Here is a 21997-nt window from a genome sequence, read left to right as displayed (position 1 = left end):
TGAAATATACTAAACAGTTGACTGGACACAGACATTTAAGCTAAAGGGAAATGGCTACCACAACAGAAAAAGTTAAAACTATACTATCAATGAAAGAACATTTTGGCATGCTGAGAACTGGCTTTCTCTGGATGAGCATGGTTAACACAGCAGAAAAAGTTACAGACTATCCTATCAATGAAGGAGCATTTGTGAAAGCTTGCTGAAGGAACTGGTTCTCTCTGGACAGAGATAAGAATACAGACAAAGAAAGCTTCAAATACAGGAAAAGAATGTTTTCCTCAAGGACAAAGTTTTGAAACTATACAAATGGTTGTACGACTTTTTGGTGGACATTTTGTAATCCAAGTCAGCTGAGGAAGGGCCGTGTACCCGACAGTAATATAGCTGTGTTACAAAGAAAATGTTTATAATCTCACAGTAGTGCTTGGTTGGCTTGTTTCCATAAATCTCTTACTATATGAATATACAGTTGTACAGTCTGCCTGAATGCCACCTCCTGTTAATTCAATTTAACAAAAAGCAGCAGCTCTACACAATGCATCATAGTGCATTTAATAGAATGGCAAGCAACCTGAGAAGTAGTCCATAGTATAGAAAGAGCTGAAGCCTTCCCCTCAGTCAGGAAAATTGGAAATAACCTGACAGAGAAGTGCCAAAATATACTTTGTCATATGGGTCTAATAGTTCACAGCTCTAAAGGCCAAGGCAGCCGAAGTATACAAATTCTTAATCAACCTCTCTGTTCTGCTGTTCTTGTCAGTGGGAAGCAACTCTGTAGACTGCAAAGGTTTAGAAGGCTTATCAGAAGCAACATAAACAGAAGGGTCAGCAGAGGGGCACCTTATAAAGTCATTTGCAATCTTCAGGCACCTTATAGAACTATTATTTTTTTTTAGGGGCAGGGAGTCGAACCTGAGAAGATCTGAAAAAAGCATTCAAGAAAACAGCAAGAAGAGGATGGATATCACAGGACATAGCAGATTCCATTTGAAGAAGCTCATACTACCTTTTCTGAACATCAGAGACCTAAGAAAAACCCCTCGGAAAAAAACTCCAACTTATGGGAAATTGTGTCACCAAAAAAATCTTCTCAAAAGGAGATTCGGGACTAATAGATTCCACTTCCTCAGAGCCATAATCCAAGGATTCTTCATCAGAATCTACATCTTCATCAGATGAAACCTGCTCCCTAGGCCTCTTAACAGGGCTAGGAAGACCAAGGGAGAGCAGAAAGAGAGACCCCCTGATGAGGCTTCAAAGCCATTAAGGCATTAAACAGACCTTGAATGAAATGTTGCCATTCACTCTGAGGATCTCTGGGAGCAGGAGAAAGGATCTTAAGTTTTCTGCTGCTTCTTTAAGGGGGCGTCATCCCTAAAGAGCGTAGGTGGCTTTGAACCCTGATGTCACTCTGTAAGCTTAATAGGTATCTCTTCTCTCACCAAGATTTGAGGAACACCCCTAGTCCCTTCAAAAATCAGCCATGGTTCCCCCTGAACATCCAAAGTGCAAGGCCTCCATGGATGCACGAGAAGCCAGATCCGTGCCGGCCTTCAAAGCAGTAATAAATAATCTGAGTGAAAAAAACAGGTGGTCCTCTGGGCTTTCACTAACATCGAGACAGACTTTTGGCAGAAGTGGAAGAGCAGAACAATCTGACCGAGCTTTCTTTGTCTTCTTCTTTGTAGATGGCTGACCCCTGGGCTGGGAAGATTCTTCCATAGTTTCCTTGGCCAACAACTTAAGACATTGGTTTTCAAAATAAATCTCTAAAGAATGCCGGACAAATAGTACAAGACGTACGGTCATGAGAAGCACCTAAGCAAAACAAACACTGCTCGTGACAATCCTTATGGGGAAGCTGTCTCCTGCGCTGGCATTTCCCTTTTGGATTACATGAAAGTAACAACCAAACAATAAAAAGGAGATAAGAAAAAAAAAAAAAAACAAAACAATGGGGCACTTATCTGAAAAGTTGCAGGTAACCAGCAAATAAATCATTCAGACCAACGACTGAAGACAGAAGGTGGCATTCGGACTGGCAGCAAAGAATTTCTCAGGATGGTATGTCCGTATGCCACCTTGCCTCTGCCATGCCTGGGAGGCATACATGTGATGTACAGCACACTTATTACAATCTACAGGCTTTGGAACCCTGGCCAGATGCCGGGCTAAGCTTGGCAGGGGTTCCCTTCTGTAAAGAATATGGCAACAGTGATAATGGAAGTACATCTACAGACCTCATTCTATACACATTAAGAGAAATGTTGCCTTAACTGGTGAAATAAAATTTTACTTCTGGTCTAATGAGGACTTGATGAATTAGTTAGTTATGTACTCACCATAACGTTCCATCTGAGTAGGTATCTTCATTTGTCTGCAACCTTTGGGATACGGATCCGATCTCAGATCCGAGCCGGCAACTTTTACCACACCATAGATCCAAGCTCCTAGCTCCTCCCTTTACCCATAATCCCCTGCCAACCCTAACAGACCTCAGATCAAGTTTGCCCGATATAAGCAAAGTAAAAGTGCCCCGGAAGGGGCTAATCCAAGACAGATCCTAAAGGTCAGGGGGAAGGAGGGGGGGATGGTTGCAGACAAATGAAGATACCTACTCAGATGGAACGTTGTGGTGAGTACATAACCTGAAGTAGGAACTTCATTTGTCAGCAACCTTTGGGACAGAGTCCCCAGCTACCTGAATCATGGGTGGCCTTTATGGAAGAACATTCCGGAGCACTGCAGAGCCAAAGGACGCCCTACCTCTGGAGACAACATCCAGTTTGTAATGGCTGATAAAGGTATGAGATGAGGCCCAAGTGGCTGCGGAACAAATATCATCTAAGGGGACCCTAGATTTAAAAGCCGCCGAAGCAGTGATGGCCCTAGTAGAATGAGCTCGAACCCCTTGAGGTGCAGGCCTTCCCGAACTCTGGTACGCTAAGAGGATACAATTAGCTATCCACCGTGATGGTGTAACTTTAGAAATTGACTTGCCTAAACTTGTTTTGGCAAATGAGACAAACAACTGGTCAGATTGCCTATGACCAGCAGTTCGATGAGTATAAAAACGTAATTGTCTGTGCACATCCAAGGAATGCAGTTTATATTCTCCTTTGTTCTGGTAATGGAGAAAGAACACGGGAAGATTAATAGATTGATTAATATTAGCTTCTGAAGACACCTTAGGCAGAAAGGACAGATTGATCCTGAGGTAAACTCTATCTGGATGGAAGGATAAATATGGCAGCTTAACGCATAGAGCCTAAAGTTCAGAGACCCTTTTAGCTGAAGTAATGGCCACTAAGAAGGCTGTTTTCCAAGAGAGATATTTAAGATCAACCGTGGCCGACGGCTCGAAAGGGGGGCTAGTCAAGGCTTGGAGAACCAAAGACAAATCCCATGGGGGTACTACCTCCCTGACTGGAGGTCTGAGAAGGAAAGTACCCTTGAGGAAAGCTTTACAAAGCTTAGCAGTCATCAGAGGGCCTGATTCATGCCCTACATGATAATGCGAAATCGCTGCCAGTTGTACCTTGACTGTAGAGCAGCTAGCTCCTTGATGAAAAAGGGTAGTTAAGAACTCCAAAACTGACGTGAGAGGCGCCGTGAAAGGATCCAAGTGATGGTGTTCTGCCCAGACTGAGAAACGTTTCCACTTGCTTCGGTAGACTCTTCTGGTGGAAGGTTTATGTGCTGCTACTAGGATGGCTTTGACTGGGGAGCAACCAAGCAGTTAGCTTGAGGTTGACCAGGTTGGGGGCCTGGAGACCCAGAGGGTGGGTAATGAGATGCGGGAGTGGATCCAGAATCCATGGTGGATGAATTAGGTGAGACCACAGGTACGGGAACCATGTTTGACGAGGCCAGAATGGGGCAATGAGGATCATTTTGCTCCCCAGCCGACTGGCTTTCTTGTAAGAGTTTCAACATCATGGGCAACGGAGGATAAGCGTAAAGGAGGCCAAGCATGTACTAGAGAGTCTCTCGGGGACTCCCCCTGAGGGGGAATTAGAGCGAAGTAACTGTTGCATTTGGTATTTGAAGGAGAGGCAAAAAGATCGCAACAGGGTTGCCCCCATAGGGCAAATATTTGTTTCGCTACTAGAGGATTGAGAGACCATTCGTACGGAGTCAGGATCGAACGACTGAGCCTGTCTGCTAGGATGTTGGACCGTCCCGGAATGTGCGTTGCAATAAGAAAGCGGTTGGTGGAAATCGCCCATTCCCACACTCTCATGGCCTCGCGACAAAGGGGATAAGACCTGCTTCCCCCCCTGTTTGTTGATGTACCAGACAACTGACATGTTGTCCGTTTGTACTGCAATTGTCCCAATCGGTAGAAGGCTGTGAAGTGCCTGCAACGTCAAAAGCACCGCCCTCATCTCTAGGACATTGATATGCAAGGAGGTCTCTGTGTCGTTCCACATGCCTTGGACCATTCTGCCTGAATAGTGCCCCCCCCACCCCAGGCGAGAGGCGTCCGTGGTCACTGTGGCGACGGGGGAAGGCATTGAAAATGGTCGTCCCGTGTGGAGACTCGGGGACCGGAGCCACCACATGAGCGACGTTCTGCAAGCCCTGCTTAGGGGAATAGGATGGGACATGGGGTTGCGAGACAGGGACCATTGTACTTGGAGGGTCCATTGCAGTACCCTCAAATTTAGGCGGGCTAGGGGTAGTAGAGGAATAGCTGCCGCCATGGACCCAAGAGCCCTCAGGATCAATTCCGCAGGTGGAGCAGGAAGAATGAGAATGGCCTTGACATGCAACATCAGGTTCTGAAGCCGATCAGGAGTTAAGAAGGCAAGCATTATCCTGGAATCCAATCTGGCCCCTATAAAATCTATCACCTGTGAGCGGACTAGAGAACATTTGGTCATGTTGATAGTTAACCCTAGACGTGGAGCAAGGTCGAGGAAGTAATCCCTGCCTGAACAGAGCAGATGCCTTGTTGGGGCGATGAGGAGCCAGTCGTCCAGGTACGGAAAGACCTGAATTCCCTGAAGCCTCAGGTGGGCCGCTATGACCGCCAAGACTTTGGTGAACACCCTGGGGGCTGAGGTGAGACCGAAGGGAAGGGCCCTGAACTGAAAATGACTGGCTCCCAGCCGGAAGCAGAGGAACCTCCTGGAGCGTCTGTCCACTAGGATGTGGTAGTACGCATCCTTGAGGTCTATCGAGCACATCCAATCATTCTCCCGTAATAGGGGGAGAATAGATTGTAAGGTGACCATTAGGAACTTTTCTTTGGGTACTGCCAAGTTCAGGAGAGAGAGATCGAGAATGGGTCTCAAGTCCCCCGTCTTTTTTGGCACCAGAAAGAACCTGGAGTAAAACCCCGATCCGAACTGATCTGGGGGGACGGGTTGGATGGCTCTTTTTTGTAAAAGCTGCTGAATTTCTGTAGCAGCTGCCTCCCTCCGATTGGGTGGTACGTCGGGGAGGCTTCTGATTTTGGGGGTTACAATAAAGGGAATTTGGTAACCTCTGGATATGATGCGAAGCACCCAGCGATCTGTTGTTATGGACTCCCACATTGCTAGGTGCTTCGAAAGACTCCCCCGACTGCCTCCAGAGTGGAGCAGCCGGGCAACCCCTCAGGGGTTCTGCATGGGCCTCTCAGAGAAGGGTTCTCTGGACCCAAAGTTTCTGGGACCCCCTCTGCCTCTTGAGCGGCGTCCTCTCTGTCCTCCTCTGCCACGAGAGGACTGGTTGTCCGGAGCATACTGGACTGATGCGATTTTCGGAACCACATCTTCTTCTGACCCTTTTGGTTCTTAGAAAAGGACCTCTGGGGAGCAGAGAAGTGGACTCTGACGGCAGACGTCTTCCCGTCTTTCTCGCTCTGGACTAAGGTGTCGCGAACGGTTTTGCCAAAAAGTGCAGAACCATCAAAGGGGGCATTCGCGAATGACGCCTTAAAGGGTTCCGAGAAGTCACAGTGTCGGAGCCAGGCCTGATGCCCGATTACCAGGCCGGCTCCGCTGGCTCTAGCGGCTCCTTCAGTGGCGTGTGACAAGAGCCGCATAGAGGTATTAGAAACTGAACGTAGAGTAGACATTCAGGAGGAGTACAGATGTTTGTCTCCTTCCGACATGGACTCTGGGGGGGATGCAGCGTATTCTTTTATTAGATCCCGCTGCATCCGGATGACGTGTGCCATATAGTTCAGCGCTCTCATAGAGAAGGTTGCTGAACTAAAGACCTGCTTCCCCAGGCGGTCCATCGCTCGAGAGTCCTTACTCGGAGGGTGGACCGCAGAGCTCTCCTGAGCTAGCTCTCTCTTGGTGGCCGCCGCCACCAACATGGCATCCACAGGGGGACCTCGGCTCCAGTGGGTTCTCTCAGCAGGGGGACTCAGGATCCTAGCCGGGCGCTTGGGGATTGGCTCCACAGTGTCCGGCTCCTTCCAAGCCCTGGTGGAAATAAGGTCCACCAGGGGGTCGGGGGGAGGGGACACCCAAGAGGTAGATGGTCCTGCTTCGAACGCCTCTAGGAATACGGACTCATCGGAGGAAGCCTTGGGGGCAGACCACCCCCCCCTAATCCTGAGCATCTCCATGTCTCCAATGGAGACATCCTCAGGGGGTGACCTTGGGGAGCCTTCCCCTTCATCTAAGTCCTTATCTTCGGTAAGGGACTCAGGGGAGTCCATGTGCCTCCTCTTACACTTGGCTTTGTGAGGGACCTCTTCGGGGGGGCGGTCCGAGGAAGACTCACCAGCAATATCGCGTTCCGCAGGAACACCCAGAGACGTTGAAGCAGGCTGTCCCGAAGGCCGGGTGATGGGAGCCCGGACCAGCTGAGAGGGAGTGCAGGGAGGAGCCGAAGCCAGGACCAGGGGTCCGGATACACTCAACAGTGCCCTCTCCACCACCGGGAAAGCCGAGGGGGAGCTAATCTCAATAGGCTCTGAGAGTCGGCTCCCACTAGGATTCGAAGCGGGGACCGGATCCGGGGCTGAGACCCTCAGATCCGAAGGACCCGTGTGCTCCGACCAGGATGGAGCTGAAGTCACACAAAGTCCCTCGGATCCGAAGCTCCGCCCACGGCTCCGAGACGTCAGATCCGACAAACTCGAGGGACCAGTCGGAGCCAAAGTAACTAGTACTGTCGGCTCCGACACAGCCCCGGATCCGACGTGGCTCGGCTCCGAGTGCTCCGAACCCGGGAAGCGGGACGGAGAAGCAGCGATTTGGGCAAAAAATGGGGTCGAGCCCCCCCCCCCGGAGGGGGGGGAGGCAAGAGCACTCCCATCTGCAGCTGGGCCTGGATGAACCTCCTCATCATCCGGTCCATGTCTGCATCTGACATACTAAATGTAGACCTCGACGAGGCCACCGAGGCAGACCTAGAGTGACGCCTCGATGGTGACCGGGTTGCCTCCTCCCCAGGTCCCGGTGAAAAACAAGGGGACCGGAGCCGAGGAGGAGGCGATCCAGAAACCCTGGATGGAGAAGCCCGCTTGGCGGGCGGGGCCGAGGAAGAGTCCTCGGCCCGCCGCTTATGGTGCTTCTCCTTCCTTTTGGTTTTTCCGGCCTCCCTCTCCTCCGGAGCCAAAACGGGAGGTTGAGTCCCGACCGGAGGAAGGGAGGTAGGGGTGGCTACTACCAAGGACTGGGTAGCGGCCACCGAAGAACCGGACGTCGGAGCAGAGTCCAGGGGCAAAAGGCCCGCCAGAATTAGCATCGATCTCCAGTCCTTAAGTGCCCTGGGGTTGAACGCTGCACAAATCGTGCATCCCGAGAAAAGATGTTCAACCCCAAGGCACCTAACGCACCGGGTGTGGCCATCCGCCGGTGAGAGCTTATGGCCACACTCGGCACATTTTGAAAAGATGGCTTTAGGGGCCTCCGACATATTGAACGTAAAACACACTCACTAGGCCCCTAACACACCACAAACACACACTACGGAAACCAGCGAGGAAATTTTTTTTTAACAAAATAGATATTTAAGAGGGAACCTAAACAAACTCACACAAGAAAATACAAACATTCTAAGATTTTTCTCACAAAAAACTTTCCGAATTGCCAGGAGCTCAAAATCCAGCTTGTTGGCTTGAAGCACGGCAAACTAGATCTGGGGTCAGTTAGGGTTGGCAGGGGATTATGGGTAAAGGGAGGAGCTAGGAGCTCGGATCTATGCTGTGGTAAAAGTTGCTGGCTCGGATCCGAGATCGGATCCGTATCCCAAAGGTTGCTGACAAATGAAGTTCCTATTTCAGATCATATATTATGGGCATTCATTTCATCTGCCTAAAAAGAAGCACTCTAAAAATCTAGACTTGATAACTATATATAATTGGCCAAATGCCAATTCTGCTAAGGCAGTTTCCAACAAAAATGCCTGGGAATTCTAATAAGATATTTAGGAAAAATGCACTCTGGAATGTGAATATACTCTCAAGGGATTTCACTGAACCTCAACTGTGATTTACATGCCAGCATAATGCCTTTGACAGTAATCAGAATCTAATACACTCCCATATGCAGCAGTAGACATTTTGGCTTGGCTGGTAAAAAAAATGTATATATTACTTATTACTTTTAAAGCTTCTGGGTAAGAAAAAAAGGACGGAATATATTAATATTAAAGTTAATCTGAAGAACAAAGCATCTGTTCTTCACACTATGTTGTGAGGGATAAAGCAAAATGTTCTGACCTGACCACTACAATGTGAGGCAAACAAATCTACCTCTAGGAATTCCCACATATGTAAAATTGCTTGGAAGATACGTGGATCCAGTTACTCTTTATATGCTAATTATGTACTTCTTCGCAGGGTCTCTGCCAAGTGATAACACCTTGAAAATAGACTACTGACAGATCCAGCCTGAACTGTAAAAATGTCTCCCATATTTTGACAACCTCGTAGCTACTGGAAATATTCAGTCCCTCCCTGTTTATACACTACACCAAATCACTGTAGGGAATCTGTGTGATCAGCTGAGACATGCTACAGCCAAATCCCATTTTTCTAAAAAAAAACTTGAAACCTACTCTAAAGGCTGTGTGATCTTGGCGGAAGTTACATTATAAGTAAATGGTGCCTAGGTTGAAGAATCCAAACAAGTAGGGGTTGTCCCTTTCTCTAGGTTACTCAGGGCCTTCAAAATTCATTGAATCAGGATGTCACTGTAGCAGGCATCTTATTAATATTCAATTATATTTTAACACAGTATATCCCAGTAAGAACTTGTCCTTCTGGCTGAAAACTGTTCTCAAAAGCTAACAAAACTGTTCTCTGCTTTCAATTCTTTTAAAATAATGTGGAGTCATATTTCCTGATGAGACAGCGTTGTAATAAATTACTGAAGCAACTTTTTTTTTTTTGTTAAATAGTGGATATCAGATGCGGTGGTGGTGCTGCGGTAATGTTGTCGCCTCACAGCAAGACGTTGTCCCATTCGATTCTCAGCTAGAGCTTCTTCTGTGTGGAGACATGCGTGAATGGGCGTACCTTCGTTGAAGGTTGTGCGTCAGGGCCGGCAACTCAGCACATAAAAATCAACTGCCTATCATTAGTGGACCAGAGTTCTGCTGTGGCGACCCCTAACCGGGAAAAGCCGAAAGACACAACAAGAGGATATCAGATGAGGAAAGTAGTGACATACCAGTAGACAAGTCTGTTATGTTTGCCCACTACACGGATTCATTCCATGTGTAGTTACAAGTGGAAAGTGACGTTTCTACAGGGTCACTGGAATGATTCCATAAGGTTGAGAGACCAGCTGTATGGAATCTGACATAAGCTATTTGGATAGTGCAAGATGATGCACCTCAAAAGCTCTCTGTAACCATCTTGCTGTGACCTTTGTGGTGGTAAACAGTCTCTTACGACCATCTGACTCTCCGGGGACGACGACATTTTTCTAGCTACCATGTTGAAAACGTGTGCGCTTATAGAAGTAATTTGATTTATTAGAACTAGAAAGGGTCTTGATGTGTTGTCTTTTTTTTGGGAGGGGTTGGGTAATACAGTTCAAAGATAAAGGTGCTATTAATGTTGCTACATATTTCTGACTGTAGTTTGTACTAGTGTTGAAAGTATCTGATTACTATGCCTCACTTTGGCTCCCACATTCCTCTCAAGTCCTTTGTATATCCTGTCCTTCTCCCAGTCTGCTGTTTAATGTAAGAAATAAAAAGAGTCACCTTCTTTGGTGTAAAAACACAATGTACTACTTTCTTCAATAAAAGCTGATCCATTGTACTCAATGCGCTGTATTTGTAGTTTTGGAAATAGTTCTAATGAATAACCTTCCTGCACTCTGAAGAATCTTTTTTTCTTTAGTAATCTGATGCAAATCAGGAAAGTAACTGGAATTTGCCTCTCAAGAGTACTGGGGCAAGAGTAAAGATTAGCAGTCATCTGGAAGAACACTGGTTGCATTTTTTCTTTCTTTCTTTCTTTGTGGAACATAAACCGTTGCGGACTGTTTTCACTTGAATGGCTTCTACTGTGGACAACTTTAATGAATACTTTTTCCACCAGAAAGATTTCATATCACATATCATATTATCTTCTTTAATAAAAGCTAATCCATTACTTGTAAAGTTCATTGTACTCAAGGAGATGTTAGTGAAATAAGCTGTAGTTATAGTTTTGGAAATAGTTCTACTGAATAACCTTCCTGCACTCTGAAAAATAATTTTTTTCTTTAGTAATCTGTTGCAAATCAGGAAAGTAACCGGAATTTGCCTCCCAGAGTTCTGGGGCAAGAGAAGATTAGCAGTCATCTGGAAGAACACTGGTTGCATTTTTTTCTTTCTTTCTTTGTAGAACATAAAACAGTTGTTGGACTGTTTTCACTTGAATGGCTTTTCCTGTAGACAACTTTTACTGAATGCTCTTTCCACCAGAAAGGTTTCATATCAGTACTAGTGCTCAGAAGAAGGGGCTGCATAGACACCTTTAATAAGCACATCAGGTTTTTGCTTTCTTTGCTCATTATTTGCAATATCTGTCAGATGACTAAACAAAATTCTACTGGCAAGTGAACATGCAACAATATGCCACTAACACTCTCACTGTAAAATTTATTTCTGAGCCATGCAAGTCTTCTTGAGACAACTCTTGGCAAGGAGCCCTTGAAGAAGCATAACAGCATCATTATCCCATTTTGGCACCTATGCTCCTATCATATTCATAATTCCAAATAATTTCTCTACAATGTAGAACAGACTGCAAAACTTTTCCTGAATCTGTTCTAAAATAGCACTTGTATTAAAACAATTATAAGGTGCGTTAGCTCTTCTATTGTTTGTGTCTTTCGGCTTTTCCCGGTTAGGGGTCGCCACAGCGGAACTCCGGTCCGCTAATGATTGGCAGTTGATTTTACGCATCGCTTGCCAGGCCTGACGCACAACCTTCAACGAAGGTACGCCCATTCACGCATGTCTCCACGCAGAAGACGCTCTAGCTGAGAATCGAACCCGACAGCGTCTTACTGTGAGGCGACAACGCTACCGCAGCACCACCACCGTGGGAGCTCTTCTATAAAAAATAAAAACCAAGTGCTCTAACAGTCAATGTGTGGGATATACAACTCTCATATCTAATAGTATTGAATCCTCATCCAAAAGGAGCTGCTGCTAAAGGCACAGCTTTCCTAATTTTACCATGAACAGTAGCAAGATCGGGCTTACAGGCATTAGACTGCATCTGTCTAATGGTGTTCTGTACACTCTGTCAGCTTTCTTGGAGCAACTCATATATCCATAGCCTATCAGTCTCTATCCTTCAGCAGCAGACTGGACAAAAGAACTCTATCTGCTTTTAAAATATCACTGAAAATACAATAAAGTGGAGGCAGTGCCCGCACTGCACTAGGAAATTTCATCACTACTACCTATCTTTTTTTGGGAGAAGAGGGTTCATCCCTATAAAATGAAGACTGAAAGCCAAAAATCTTGTGATGAACAAAAATCTTAACTACCATACATAAAAATATTCATCATCATTATAAGAATCAGGGGAAAGTGTTATTTCTATTTTTGCCTACTGAACCTTTCCAGATATCTACAGACTTGCATCTCAGTGTTAACTTAAAGAATAAGTCAGTGTGAGTTTTTGTAACCGTTGAAGACCTGGTGGTTTAATACACTTTCCTGAACTGTGCTAAAATGTCAAATGAGGGGTAAAAAATCTGCAGCTGAATTACATTCCAGAAAAGGGGGGACTAGTCTAGATAAGTATTTATTTAATTGTTTTAACTGGGTAAGTGGAGTGGTTCAAGGTCCATTTTTTGCACTGTTCTGGGCCACAAATCTCAATAAAGTAATCAGAAAAACACATTGCACATTACACAATGTAACTAAATGTTAAAGGCAGACAAACATAAATAAAACAACCTAATATCCTTTTGTAATTTTGAGTAGCAGGATGCAAATGTCTAGACGTATACGAAAAAAACAACCAAGTATCGCCATCCTCTAAGTACAAGATCCCAGTACTAGGATAAAAACATACCGTAAAAGATGGCTGTTAATAAAGACACTGAAATAACAGTATGCTCATCAGTACACAGCAGTCAGCTGTGAGAAAAATATGTAATACTGAAATTACAATAAATCACAAAGTTTACCATCCAATTTACTTTTTATCCTTTTGCTACAAACCTCCATCTTGCTTCATCCTAGTATTGTCTTTACTAACCCTTCCAATATCAGTGTCAAAGACTCTAAGTTACATCACTTTATTAACTTCTCCTACTTCTAACTCTTGAACTACCTACTATCAAAGCAAAGAATTTTCTTCCTTGAACTCACCTTGTTTTCAGATTGACTGTATAGTTTTTTACATTTTATTGTAAGTTTGGGCTCTTCAGATATTACTTTTGTTCTATACTTAATTTAGCTGTGTTTTTATTACATTTATTGTACTAATCACTGTAGAGCTTTTCTCCCCAGGCCTCCACTGAAAATGGGATTCTTGCCCAGTCAGACTGTCCAGGTAAATAAATGTAAAATAATAAATAAACGTTAATATGACAACCTTGTTAACTCTAGCTGTAATGTTTGTCTGTACAAAACTGTAATGTCAGTTTATACTAAAACTGAATACTATGTACTATACAATTCGTGACAATGATGTGAATATTTTGCATCTTCCTGGAGCTTTTTTCCCCAGGCCTCCACTGAAAATGGGGTTCTGGCTCAGTGGACTTTCCTGGTCAACAAATATCAATAAAGAAATAAATAAAAGTTCAAGCAACAGCAGAAGGAAAGGTGAGATAATCCAGAGAATTTTGTGTGGAAGTTTGTCGTACAACTAAATCTACACCTTTTGTTCTAGAAAATATGGAGAGAGATTGGAATATCTTGTGAAACTTAATTATACACAAAGAAAAATGTGATAAAGAAATATTTTTTCCTGTACAAAATAACTAGCTAACTTACAATCTTGAAACAACTGCATTTGTTCTCAATCTCAAAATGAGATCTGAACTTTTTCTGAAGAGCCATATCTGCAGTGCTGTTGGTATTAATCAGTAAATGCACTCCCAACTCGCACCTCTGAGGGGCTGACATGATAATTATCTGACCCTATGGAAGGAAGTAATGGGCTGCAGGGCTCTTGCCCTGTACCGGGGACATATGGATGTGGATCTTTCCATATTAAGAGCAAACAAATGGGTCAACATGGGGCAGGAAAGGGAGCCACTGGGCAGACTGGGGAGGAGAAAAAACACACATACTGAAAACAGCATAAGCAAGCATCCTCAATTTAACCGAGACACGGGCTTGCATCTATTAACCGAGACACAGGCTTGCATCTTTGTGTAGAGAACAGCTCAGCTCATGACCTTGAATACATAGAACTGTGAGAATATGACTGGTCAGGCAAATGCCATCATGTCCTTGACTTCTCCATGCCAGAAACACTACTGCAACAGTGATCAACAAAATACAAATATATAGTAATAAAATATTTTTCCGTTAACTCACAAAACACATGCCCAATACGTACATACCCACTCTCAGTTAAATGAACAGTTATATGAACTTTACATGGAAAGCAAAATGCAAACAAAGAAAAAAAAGGGCAACAAAAAGGCTGAGATGAAGAATTAGAGCACCAGGTACCCAAAGCATTTTATAAGCCATTAGCAGCATCAGCAGTAGCCCAAGTGAAGCTTGGCAGGTTAAAGCAAATGTTTTGAAGGTTAAGGGAAGCTGGCCAGTTTAAGTATGTAGAAGGAAGGTTCACCACAGAAAAGTTGAGAGACTGGCTGAAGGACAAACAGGAGATGGCAAATAAAGGATTTAAGTTAACTAGTAGCTTGGTGATATTGTTTCCAAATCAGCTACACATGCAGAACGGAATCTCCACATGCACATGGCAAGAGCATTCCTTAGTCAGTGCAACTAACAGTTTACACTGCAGCAAAATTATCACTGAAACCTTCCTGGAAGGTTTATCAAGCATATATTACAAAGCAACAGTAAAATCAAAGGAGAAGAACCACATGAGGGATCAATCTGTGCTGCTTTCTGATCATTTGTATGGGGCTTACTTCTTCTGCTTTGGACTCAGGCTTGTACTCTTGAGGCAGGCTACTTTGTACTGCAGTGGCCTCTGGTGATGGACTGACTGGGGATGGGGCAAACTTTGCTTCAGGCATAGGTGCTTTATCTTCCTGGAATAATTCCTTCAAATGCAACAGAAACAATAAAAATTACTTTCACAAGACACAAGATTCTGAAAAAAAATAGACACTACAATACTTAAAATGAGAATGTTGAACTAAAGCAAATAAACAAAAATAAACAATGTTGTATCCTCTTTCCCCATAACATTTATGGTTCGTTGGACTTTACCCAATAGCACCTCCTCTTTTAATGCTCTTTGTTACTGCATAAGCTGTGTAAAGTTACACTCCTTACCATCTCTGTAGGCACTTTAATTATAACAGTAAATATATGTCAGCAATTCTTGAACTGTAAATGTTGCTCTAAAAACAGCAAAGTGCAATTTTTTTCCCCAAGTTAAACATCACAATTCACCACGTTTATTGAACTATGTTAAAAATCAACAAAATTTTTCCATAAAAAATGAGTTTAATATTATGTCAAACTAGACGAAACAGCAGTTAACTCCACTCCAGCACACATTATACCCAATTATTCATGAAATGCATTGTTTCTGAAATGTTATCGAAAAACACAAGAATTATTAATTTTCATAAACTGCCAAAGGATGATTGGACATCTTCTGAACTATCAGCTCACCTTCAAAGGTTCTTTTTCTATGCCTTTGTTGGTTCATCCTACAACACTTGATGTACTGCTGTCTTAATATAATCTTATGTACTTATAAACCTACCCAGACATAAGCAGGCCAGAGCCTTGAGAGGAGAGAAGGGACAGTAGTGCAGACAAGATACTCATGAAGAGAAGACTGGACGTAAGGGGAACTAGTACTGCAACCATTATCTACTCTAACTTTTGCCATGGCCAACTCTTACACAACTGGGCTACACTTTTCAAACAGAAGACCAATGCAATAGTCCTGCTGAGACAATTCTCGGAGCTTGGCAAACTAGGGTGGTTCATACGTAGGTACTAGGCTATCGGCCCAAGGGCTTACGTAAGCCTAAACTCATATGACTGGGCTTCAATAGGCCCTGAAGAACTGCAATTTTTAAACTCGGCTTTAGACTTGAAAGTAGAGTCTAGTCAATAGCTTCAGGAAAAATGCACAGACTGATGACAAGGTAGCTGCATTAAGAACAACTGTGTTCATTCACCTCAGAAAGGCCAATTTAGTTGTTGCATCCTATAACCATGGGCTCTCATGGCTCCACTAACCTCTTTCCATAATTAGAATAAGATGCAATGAGACAACTACTTACAGATTAACTGTTTTTCCGTCTTTACTACATGCAAAGTACAAACATAATTAAGCTGAAGTTCTGATCTTCTTGGTTTTATCAAGGCTATACCTCAACTGTCTGTGCACATGTAAGAAATGAATTATTTCTACTTTGTTCTGAAGTCTATGGAACAAAAAGTAAAAGTTGTGTAACAAACTTACCACAATAGTTGATGCTAGAGCTTAGTATTTCAGGAAACACGGATGCAGGCTAAGGACGGACAATGACTCACACTTTGGAGATCAGCACACTTCTCATTTGGCCAAACTGAGTTTCCTTTCCTCAGATGCTATCATGTATTTAGATGATGTCCACCTATGCCACCTCTGGTTCTGTCTTGCCTCCACTCAGGTCATGCCAATCTAGGCAGAAAACTCTGCACAAAGTTACTTCCAGGACTCCTGACCTGATGCTCAGAGTTCTAACCTTCTTGAGGGACCTAACCATTGAGAAAGCTTCGGGGAAGATGAGACAAACAGACCAAGTAGTGGAGAAAAGGGAGAAAAGGTACAATTCCTGGTGCTAGGCTCTTAGATTCTCAGGAAGACAGAACGGAATGGTGGAAGGCAGCTTGGATTACAATAGTGACTAAACCCAAACATCTACTACTACAGAAAGTTGGTTACTCTTACTATGTTTTGTGTGGATTCATAAGAATATCAAAGCTGTTCCTTCAGTATGGCAAGGTGTATGGACTATTGAGGAATATCAACTTATTCCATTTAACTCTTGACCTCTTCCTTTCCAAAATAAATTACTTTTATTAATTATGGCCCACAATTTATCTAGTTGTAAAAATACAGCTGACCTGTATATATACTAAAAGAACTAAAACATTTTTATTGCTTGCATCTTATCCATAATCAACAGCTTCCAACTTCTCGTTTTTTGTATTTTTTTTTGTTTAGTCTCTTTCCATATACCCTCGGTTACCATGGCAGAACCCTTTTAATCCATAAACGCAACACAAACCAATTCCTGTGTGGGTGGGTAGGTAGGCAGTTTACTGCTATAGCCTTTGTTTTATTCTCATTAATTTTATAACTAAAAAAAACTGAAACGGTCTGAAAATGTTCTACAGCACCAAAGTGGCTTTTTTTAAACACTAAATTACAATAATCTGCGAATAAGGCTTAACTTTTCAAGTACCATACTAGTTATATCCATGAATTTGAGAGTCACTTCTTTTCATTGCCAGTGGTTCCAAATAGAAAGCAAATAAAGAAGAAAGAGGACACCCCTACCTGGTTCCTCTGTTCAAACACAGCTCATCAGAGATGTGCCCTCCCACCTCAACTATAGCCTCTGATATTTCATATATCCTCCTAATTAACCTTATTATCCTATCAGGAAATGCAAATATTTCCATGGCCTACTCACAAAATCCCAGCTGACTTTATCAAATGTTTTCTTTTCTCTGCCTGAAAACCCACCAATGACAGCAGCATATTCTTACATAATGCTTTCCTCTGGATTATGTTTGTTCTACTTATATTGTCAGATGTTTGCCGCCACCCCCCGACTATACTGGTAAATATCTATCAATTTTGGCAACAACTTTGTGACACTCAGGAAGTACAGACACACACTTTATAATCATGGTTTAAAACTGAAAAAGGTTCTATATGAAGCTGGGTCTTTGGACACTACAGCCACCAAAGCTTTATTCTAAGATGATGCTATACCCCCACCTTTTTTTAAAGATCTAAAGATTGTTTATCATGTTTTTCTCTTTCGACTTTCACAGGGATACTGTCCGTTCCTGGAGGCATTCTTGTTAACTAATTATACATCACCATTTCACCTCATCTCTCCCTGTCACTGTCTAGTTGTTGAGCCTTATCTTTCTCAAACCTTGCCATAATGAAGTCTTCCATAAATATTTCCATTTCTGTCTTTTCCTGCTTTCCACATTCTTCTGCTTCACACAGACTATTTCATTACTGGCATTTGTTTACTGATTTGGTCTGAATGGGTAAGAAAGTTACCACTTATTGGTGGAGGGTCAGGGAGAAAAGCTCAGAAACAGATTCACAATGCAAATATCCATAAAGCTTTCAAAATCTCTTTAATACTTGTATAGGATCTCTGGCTCTTTTTCTAACACTTATTCAATTATCACTTAAAACATGCACACATGCATCAACAGAAAAGAAAAACATACATTATTATACATCAGGTTTTCTTTCTTTAGAACAACCATCATTTAGTCTAACATTACATAAATTGCTCATGTCCTACCTTCCTTGCACCTCACTCTTCCTCCTTCTGAACATTATTCTGCATGTACTGTTCCTACAAATTCCATGTTTTTCTATATAATCTGCTACCAGGGCCAGTGTTAGCATTTTGGGGGCCCCCAGCAAATGTCAAGTTGGGGGCCCCTTGGACACTTCCAGTCTAAGTATCACCCTGTTACTGCCACCCCTCCTATACAACCTTTTAGTTCATGCTGTAGTGTTTTTGAGGTAGTATACATACACTGAACTGTAGTTACAGTGCTCTTACATTATGAGAGGCCTGTGTACCACACTATGTTGGCCCATCTCACAGAAAGACATTCACAGTTACTGGCATTTTGTTGTAGCAATGATACATACATTACATATATATATATATATATATATATATATATATATATATATATATATATATATATATATATATATATATATATATGGGGCTGGATTTAGGTGAAATGGTGAACTAAGCACTGCCCCCCCCACACACACACACACACACATCCCATGGACTCCCATCTGCTCCACCCCCCTCCACATTATGCACCTTACTTTTTTTCCCCCTTTATTCAGATTTTGCCTTACTGTTCAGCTTTTTCAAGAATTCATGATTTTCTAAATGCATTTTACTTTATTTTATTTATTTTTATACAACCATTTCCTCTAATGAGAGCTTGAACAGAAACTGCAATTAAGGAAAGAAATTCAGTGTTGCTGTTCAACTTTAGTTTTCCTTGCATTTTAAAACATTTTCTCAACCTTTTAATCCAATGATGGTCTGTAAAAAAAATCTTGACTCAGAAAATAATTTCAGTCTTACTTTTTTACTTTCAAGAAAGACATAGTTTGTAGCCAAGGGTTAATGTTTAAAGCTGACAAAATAGTAACTCACAATAAAGTAACAATACATTTGTTGTAAGGACACAAATCCTTTTTGGGAATACTGCCTGCCTCCCTCCCCTCCCCCAAAGAAAAAAAACAGCCACTGCCTGGGCATCCCTCTGATGTTAGATTGAGATGAAATCAGAAGTTCAGATGGCCACGCCATGTATTTTAAGTGACTGCTTTCATATATATGCATAGCATGCCTCCTCAGTCCTCACCTCTTCCTCCCAAAGGCAATCACCACTATATGTACCTGGTGTAAGATGACTAAAGTGGAAAAAATAATGACTACAGTAATGAATTCCACTTTGCTGATGATATACAGCACACTGCCCCTGCACATGCTATAGTAACTTTTTTTACACCTCGGAGGTCTGCGAGAAAAATATGACTGTCTCCAACAGAAGCTATAACAACCTCTTCTGTATACGTCTAAGGTTTGATTGTGATGAGAATTAAAGAAGTAATGAACACACAATTGCCAGCCCTTCCATACAACCTTCAGCAACCTTACAGACATCTATGCAGGGCTGGTTTTAGAGTGGGTGTGGTTGAGGCTAGAGGCTATCACTAAGTCCATGTCAAAATACATTTATACATTGTGGCATGTGGTGGCCACCAGACTCCTAGATGCTCTAAGTATCTGAATTTTCTGTTATGTATTTTATGCCTTACTTTTGAAATATAATTACTTGGCAACTGCATTTTTAACTGCTACACACAGAAGAGTTATGTAACTGCCAGGCATTATTGTGTGTGTGTGTGTGTGTGTGTGTGTGTGTCACTGATTTTTATCTATACACACACACACACACACACACACACACACACACACACACACAAGCATAATAGCTTTGTAATTATATCTGCAAATAGCAATACACTGTGCAACACATGAACTGCCCCAGCAGATCAGTGACTATTGTTAAGTAGTCATCAAACAACAGCAGGGGTAAGTATATTTTATTTACCTTATTGAGGAGTAATGTATACCTATCACTGTCACAGAATGTACCTGATTTTGCCTCATAAGCTTTACTCTGTCCCTTATAAAAAAGTTTGATATTCTGGTAAATAATTTAGGATTACAATCAATGAATCCAGACACCAGAGTTTCATACTTTTTATTGTCCAAAAAAATGCAAGTTGATGCAAAATGTATTATTCTATTAGCTTTTTAAGTGAATTAGAATTAATATTTAAAAAGTGTTCCTAATTTTGAGCCTTTATTCTGATATTATGTGTGGCTTTGCCCAGAATTCTTGAGCAAAGGCTTTGACAGTTACAGATTTTGGTGTTCTGCCAGTATTTATAAGACACCCTGAAAGAAGAAGAAAAAAAACATTTAAGTATTTTTTTCTGTTTTTTACTTGGAATACCTTCTCTTGCTTATTTTAAACAAGCTTATACTGTTTTTTTAACTGTTTGCTGCATTATATAGTATCTGCACTTAAAATTTTACCTGGTCGAAAATTGATCGAAAATCTGTTGTTTGTTTGTTTAATTTAACTGTTGAGGCTGCCCACTAAAGTCTGCTAGCCTGTGTAACTGATTTATTGCTGCCTTCTGTATTTCTGGGTGTTTTCTATCTAAAAACAAAAAAAAAAAAAAAAATAATCCTTGTTTTCCCACCTCTCCTCGACTAGTTTAGACCAGTTTACAGGCTTTGCTGTATTCTGGGCTGTGGTGTAGTTCCTGTGTTGTCCATTACCTTACTTGGATAAGAAGGAAGTTTCTTTGCTCACCAGTGGGAGTGGGGAGCCTTGAGCAGCCTATCTGTCCCTGAAGGAGTGACCTCAGCACAAGAGCTGTAGTAATTGGTTGTTTTGGACCATTTCTAGCACTTTTGAAGTTCCCTGTTTAAAATCCGCCTCAGAGAGTTTTTTTTTTTTCTGGCTATACTATTCAGAGACAGCTCCACGTGGTCCTGCAGAGTGGTCCTAGCTACAGAGAACTGAGAAAAGCGACTACTTTCCAGATTTAAGTATTTTTTTCTGTTTTTTACTTGGAATACCTTCTCTTGCTTATTTTAAACAAGCTTATACTGTCTTTTTAACTGTTTGCTGCATTATATAGTATCTGCACTTAAAATTTTACCTGGTCGAAAATTAATTGAAAATCTGTTGTTTGTTTGTTTAATTTAACTATTGAGGCTGCCCACTAAAGTTTGCAAGCCTGTGTAACTGATTTATTGCTGCCTTCTGTATTTCTGGGTGTTTTCTATCTAAAAACAAAAAAAAAAAATAATCCTTGTTTTCCTGCCTCTCCTCGACTAGTTTAGACCAGTTTACAGGCTTTGCTGTATTCTGGGCTGTGGTGTAGTTCCTGTGTTGTCCATTACCTTACTTGGATAAGAAGGAAGTTTCTTTGCTCACCAGTGGGAGTGGGGAGCCTTGAGCAGCCTATCTGTCCCTGAAGGAGTGACCTCAGCACAAGAGCTGTAGTAATTGGTTGTTTTGGACCATTTCTAGCTCTTTTGAAGTTCCCTGTTTAAAATCCGCATTTGCGCGATTGTGTGCATAGCGCAGCGCCGGTTAAACAGGGTTAACTTTTTCTGGCTCCGCCAATTCTGCTCTTCAAATTTTCCCTTTGAAAGCTCTACTCTTAGAATAACCAGTCTACTCGTTATATTATAAGCATAGCACTTGTTCTCAAAGCTTCTCTTCTAAGCAAGCACTCTCAAACTCAAGTAGCACTACATCCACCTACCACCCCAACCACGTCCCTTAAAGGCACAGCACTCTCTTGTAATATTCTAGCATGTCGAGTGGTAGATTGCTAGCATCTTCTCCTGTTCAGCTGGTTAATCTGGGAATCTTGAGACAATGCTATAATTGTCTCATGTACACAGACAACCCTCTCCTCCTCCCAACAAACACAAATACATGTGAGAGATGCAACTATATAGCCAAACTGGAGGCTGAACTCTCTCAACTCAGAACTGGCAAGACCAGACAGGAGGAGAAGGTAACCACACACACA

The 21997-nt window shown here is 42.4% G+C and overlaps 1 protein-coding gene across 4 annotated transcripts in view; it reads right to left on the bottom strand.

Moving 5' to 3' along the window:
- Positions 1-21997, bottom strand: part of COPB2 (COPI coat complex subunit beta 2) — a 1357654-nt gene that overhangs the window by 513431 nt on the left and 822226 nt on the right. For 2 of the 4 annotated variants that reach the window (XM_044070023.1, XM_044070026.1), the window contains exon 21: positions 14532-14666. The exons of the other annotated variants lie outside the window; for them this stretch is intronic. In XM_044070023.1, coding sequence (XP_043925958.1) covers positions 14532-14666 — 135 coding nt within the window. The remainder of the gene's footprint in view (positions 1-14531; positions 14667-21997) is intronic. 4 annotated transcript variants of the gene reach the window in all.

Source organism: Protopterus annectens, chromosome 4.part1 (genome assembly GCF_019279795.1).
Source record: "Protopterus annectens isolate FY-2018-M chromosome 4.part1, PAN1.0, whole genome shotgun sequence".
NCBI classification, from domain to species: Eukaryota; Metazoa; Chordata; order Ceratodontiformes; family Protopteridae; genus Protopterus; species Protopterus annectens.
The sequence above is the reverse complement of the archived record's forward strand: the minus strand, read 5'-3'. Positions and strand labels throughout refer to the sequence as shown.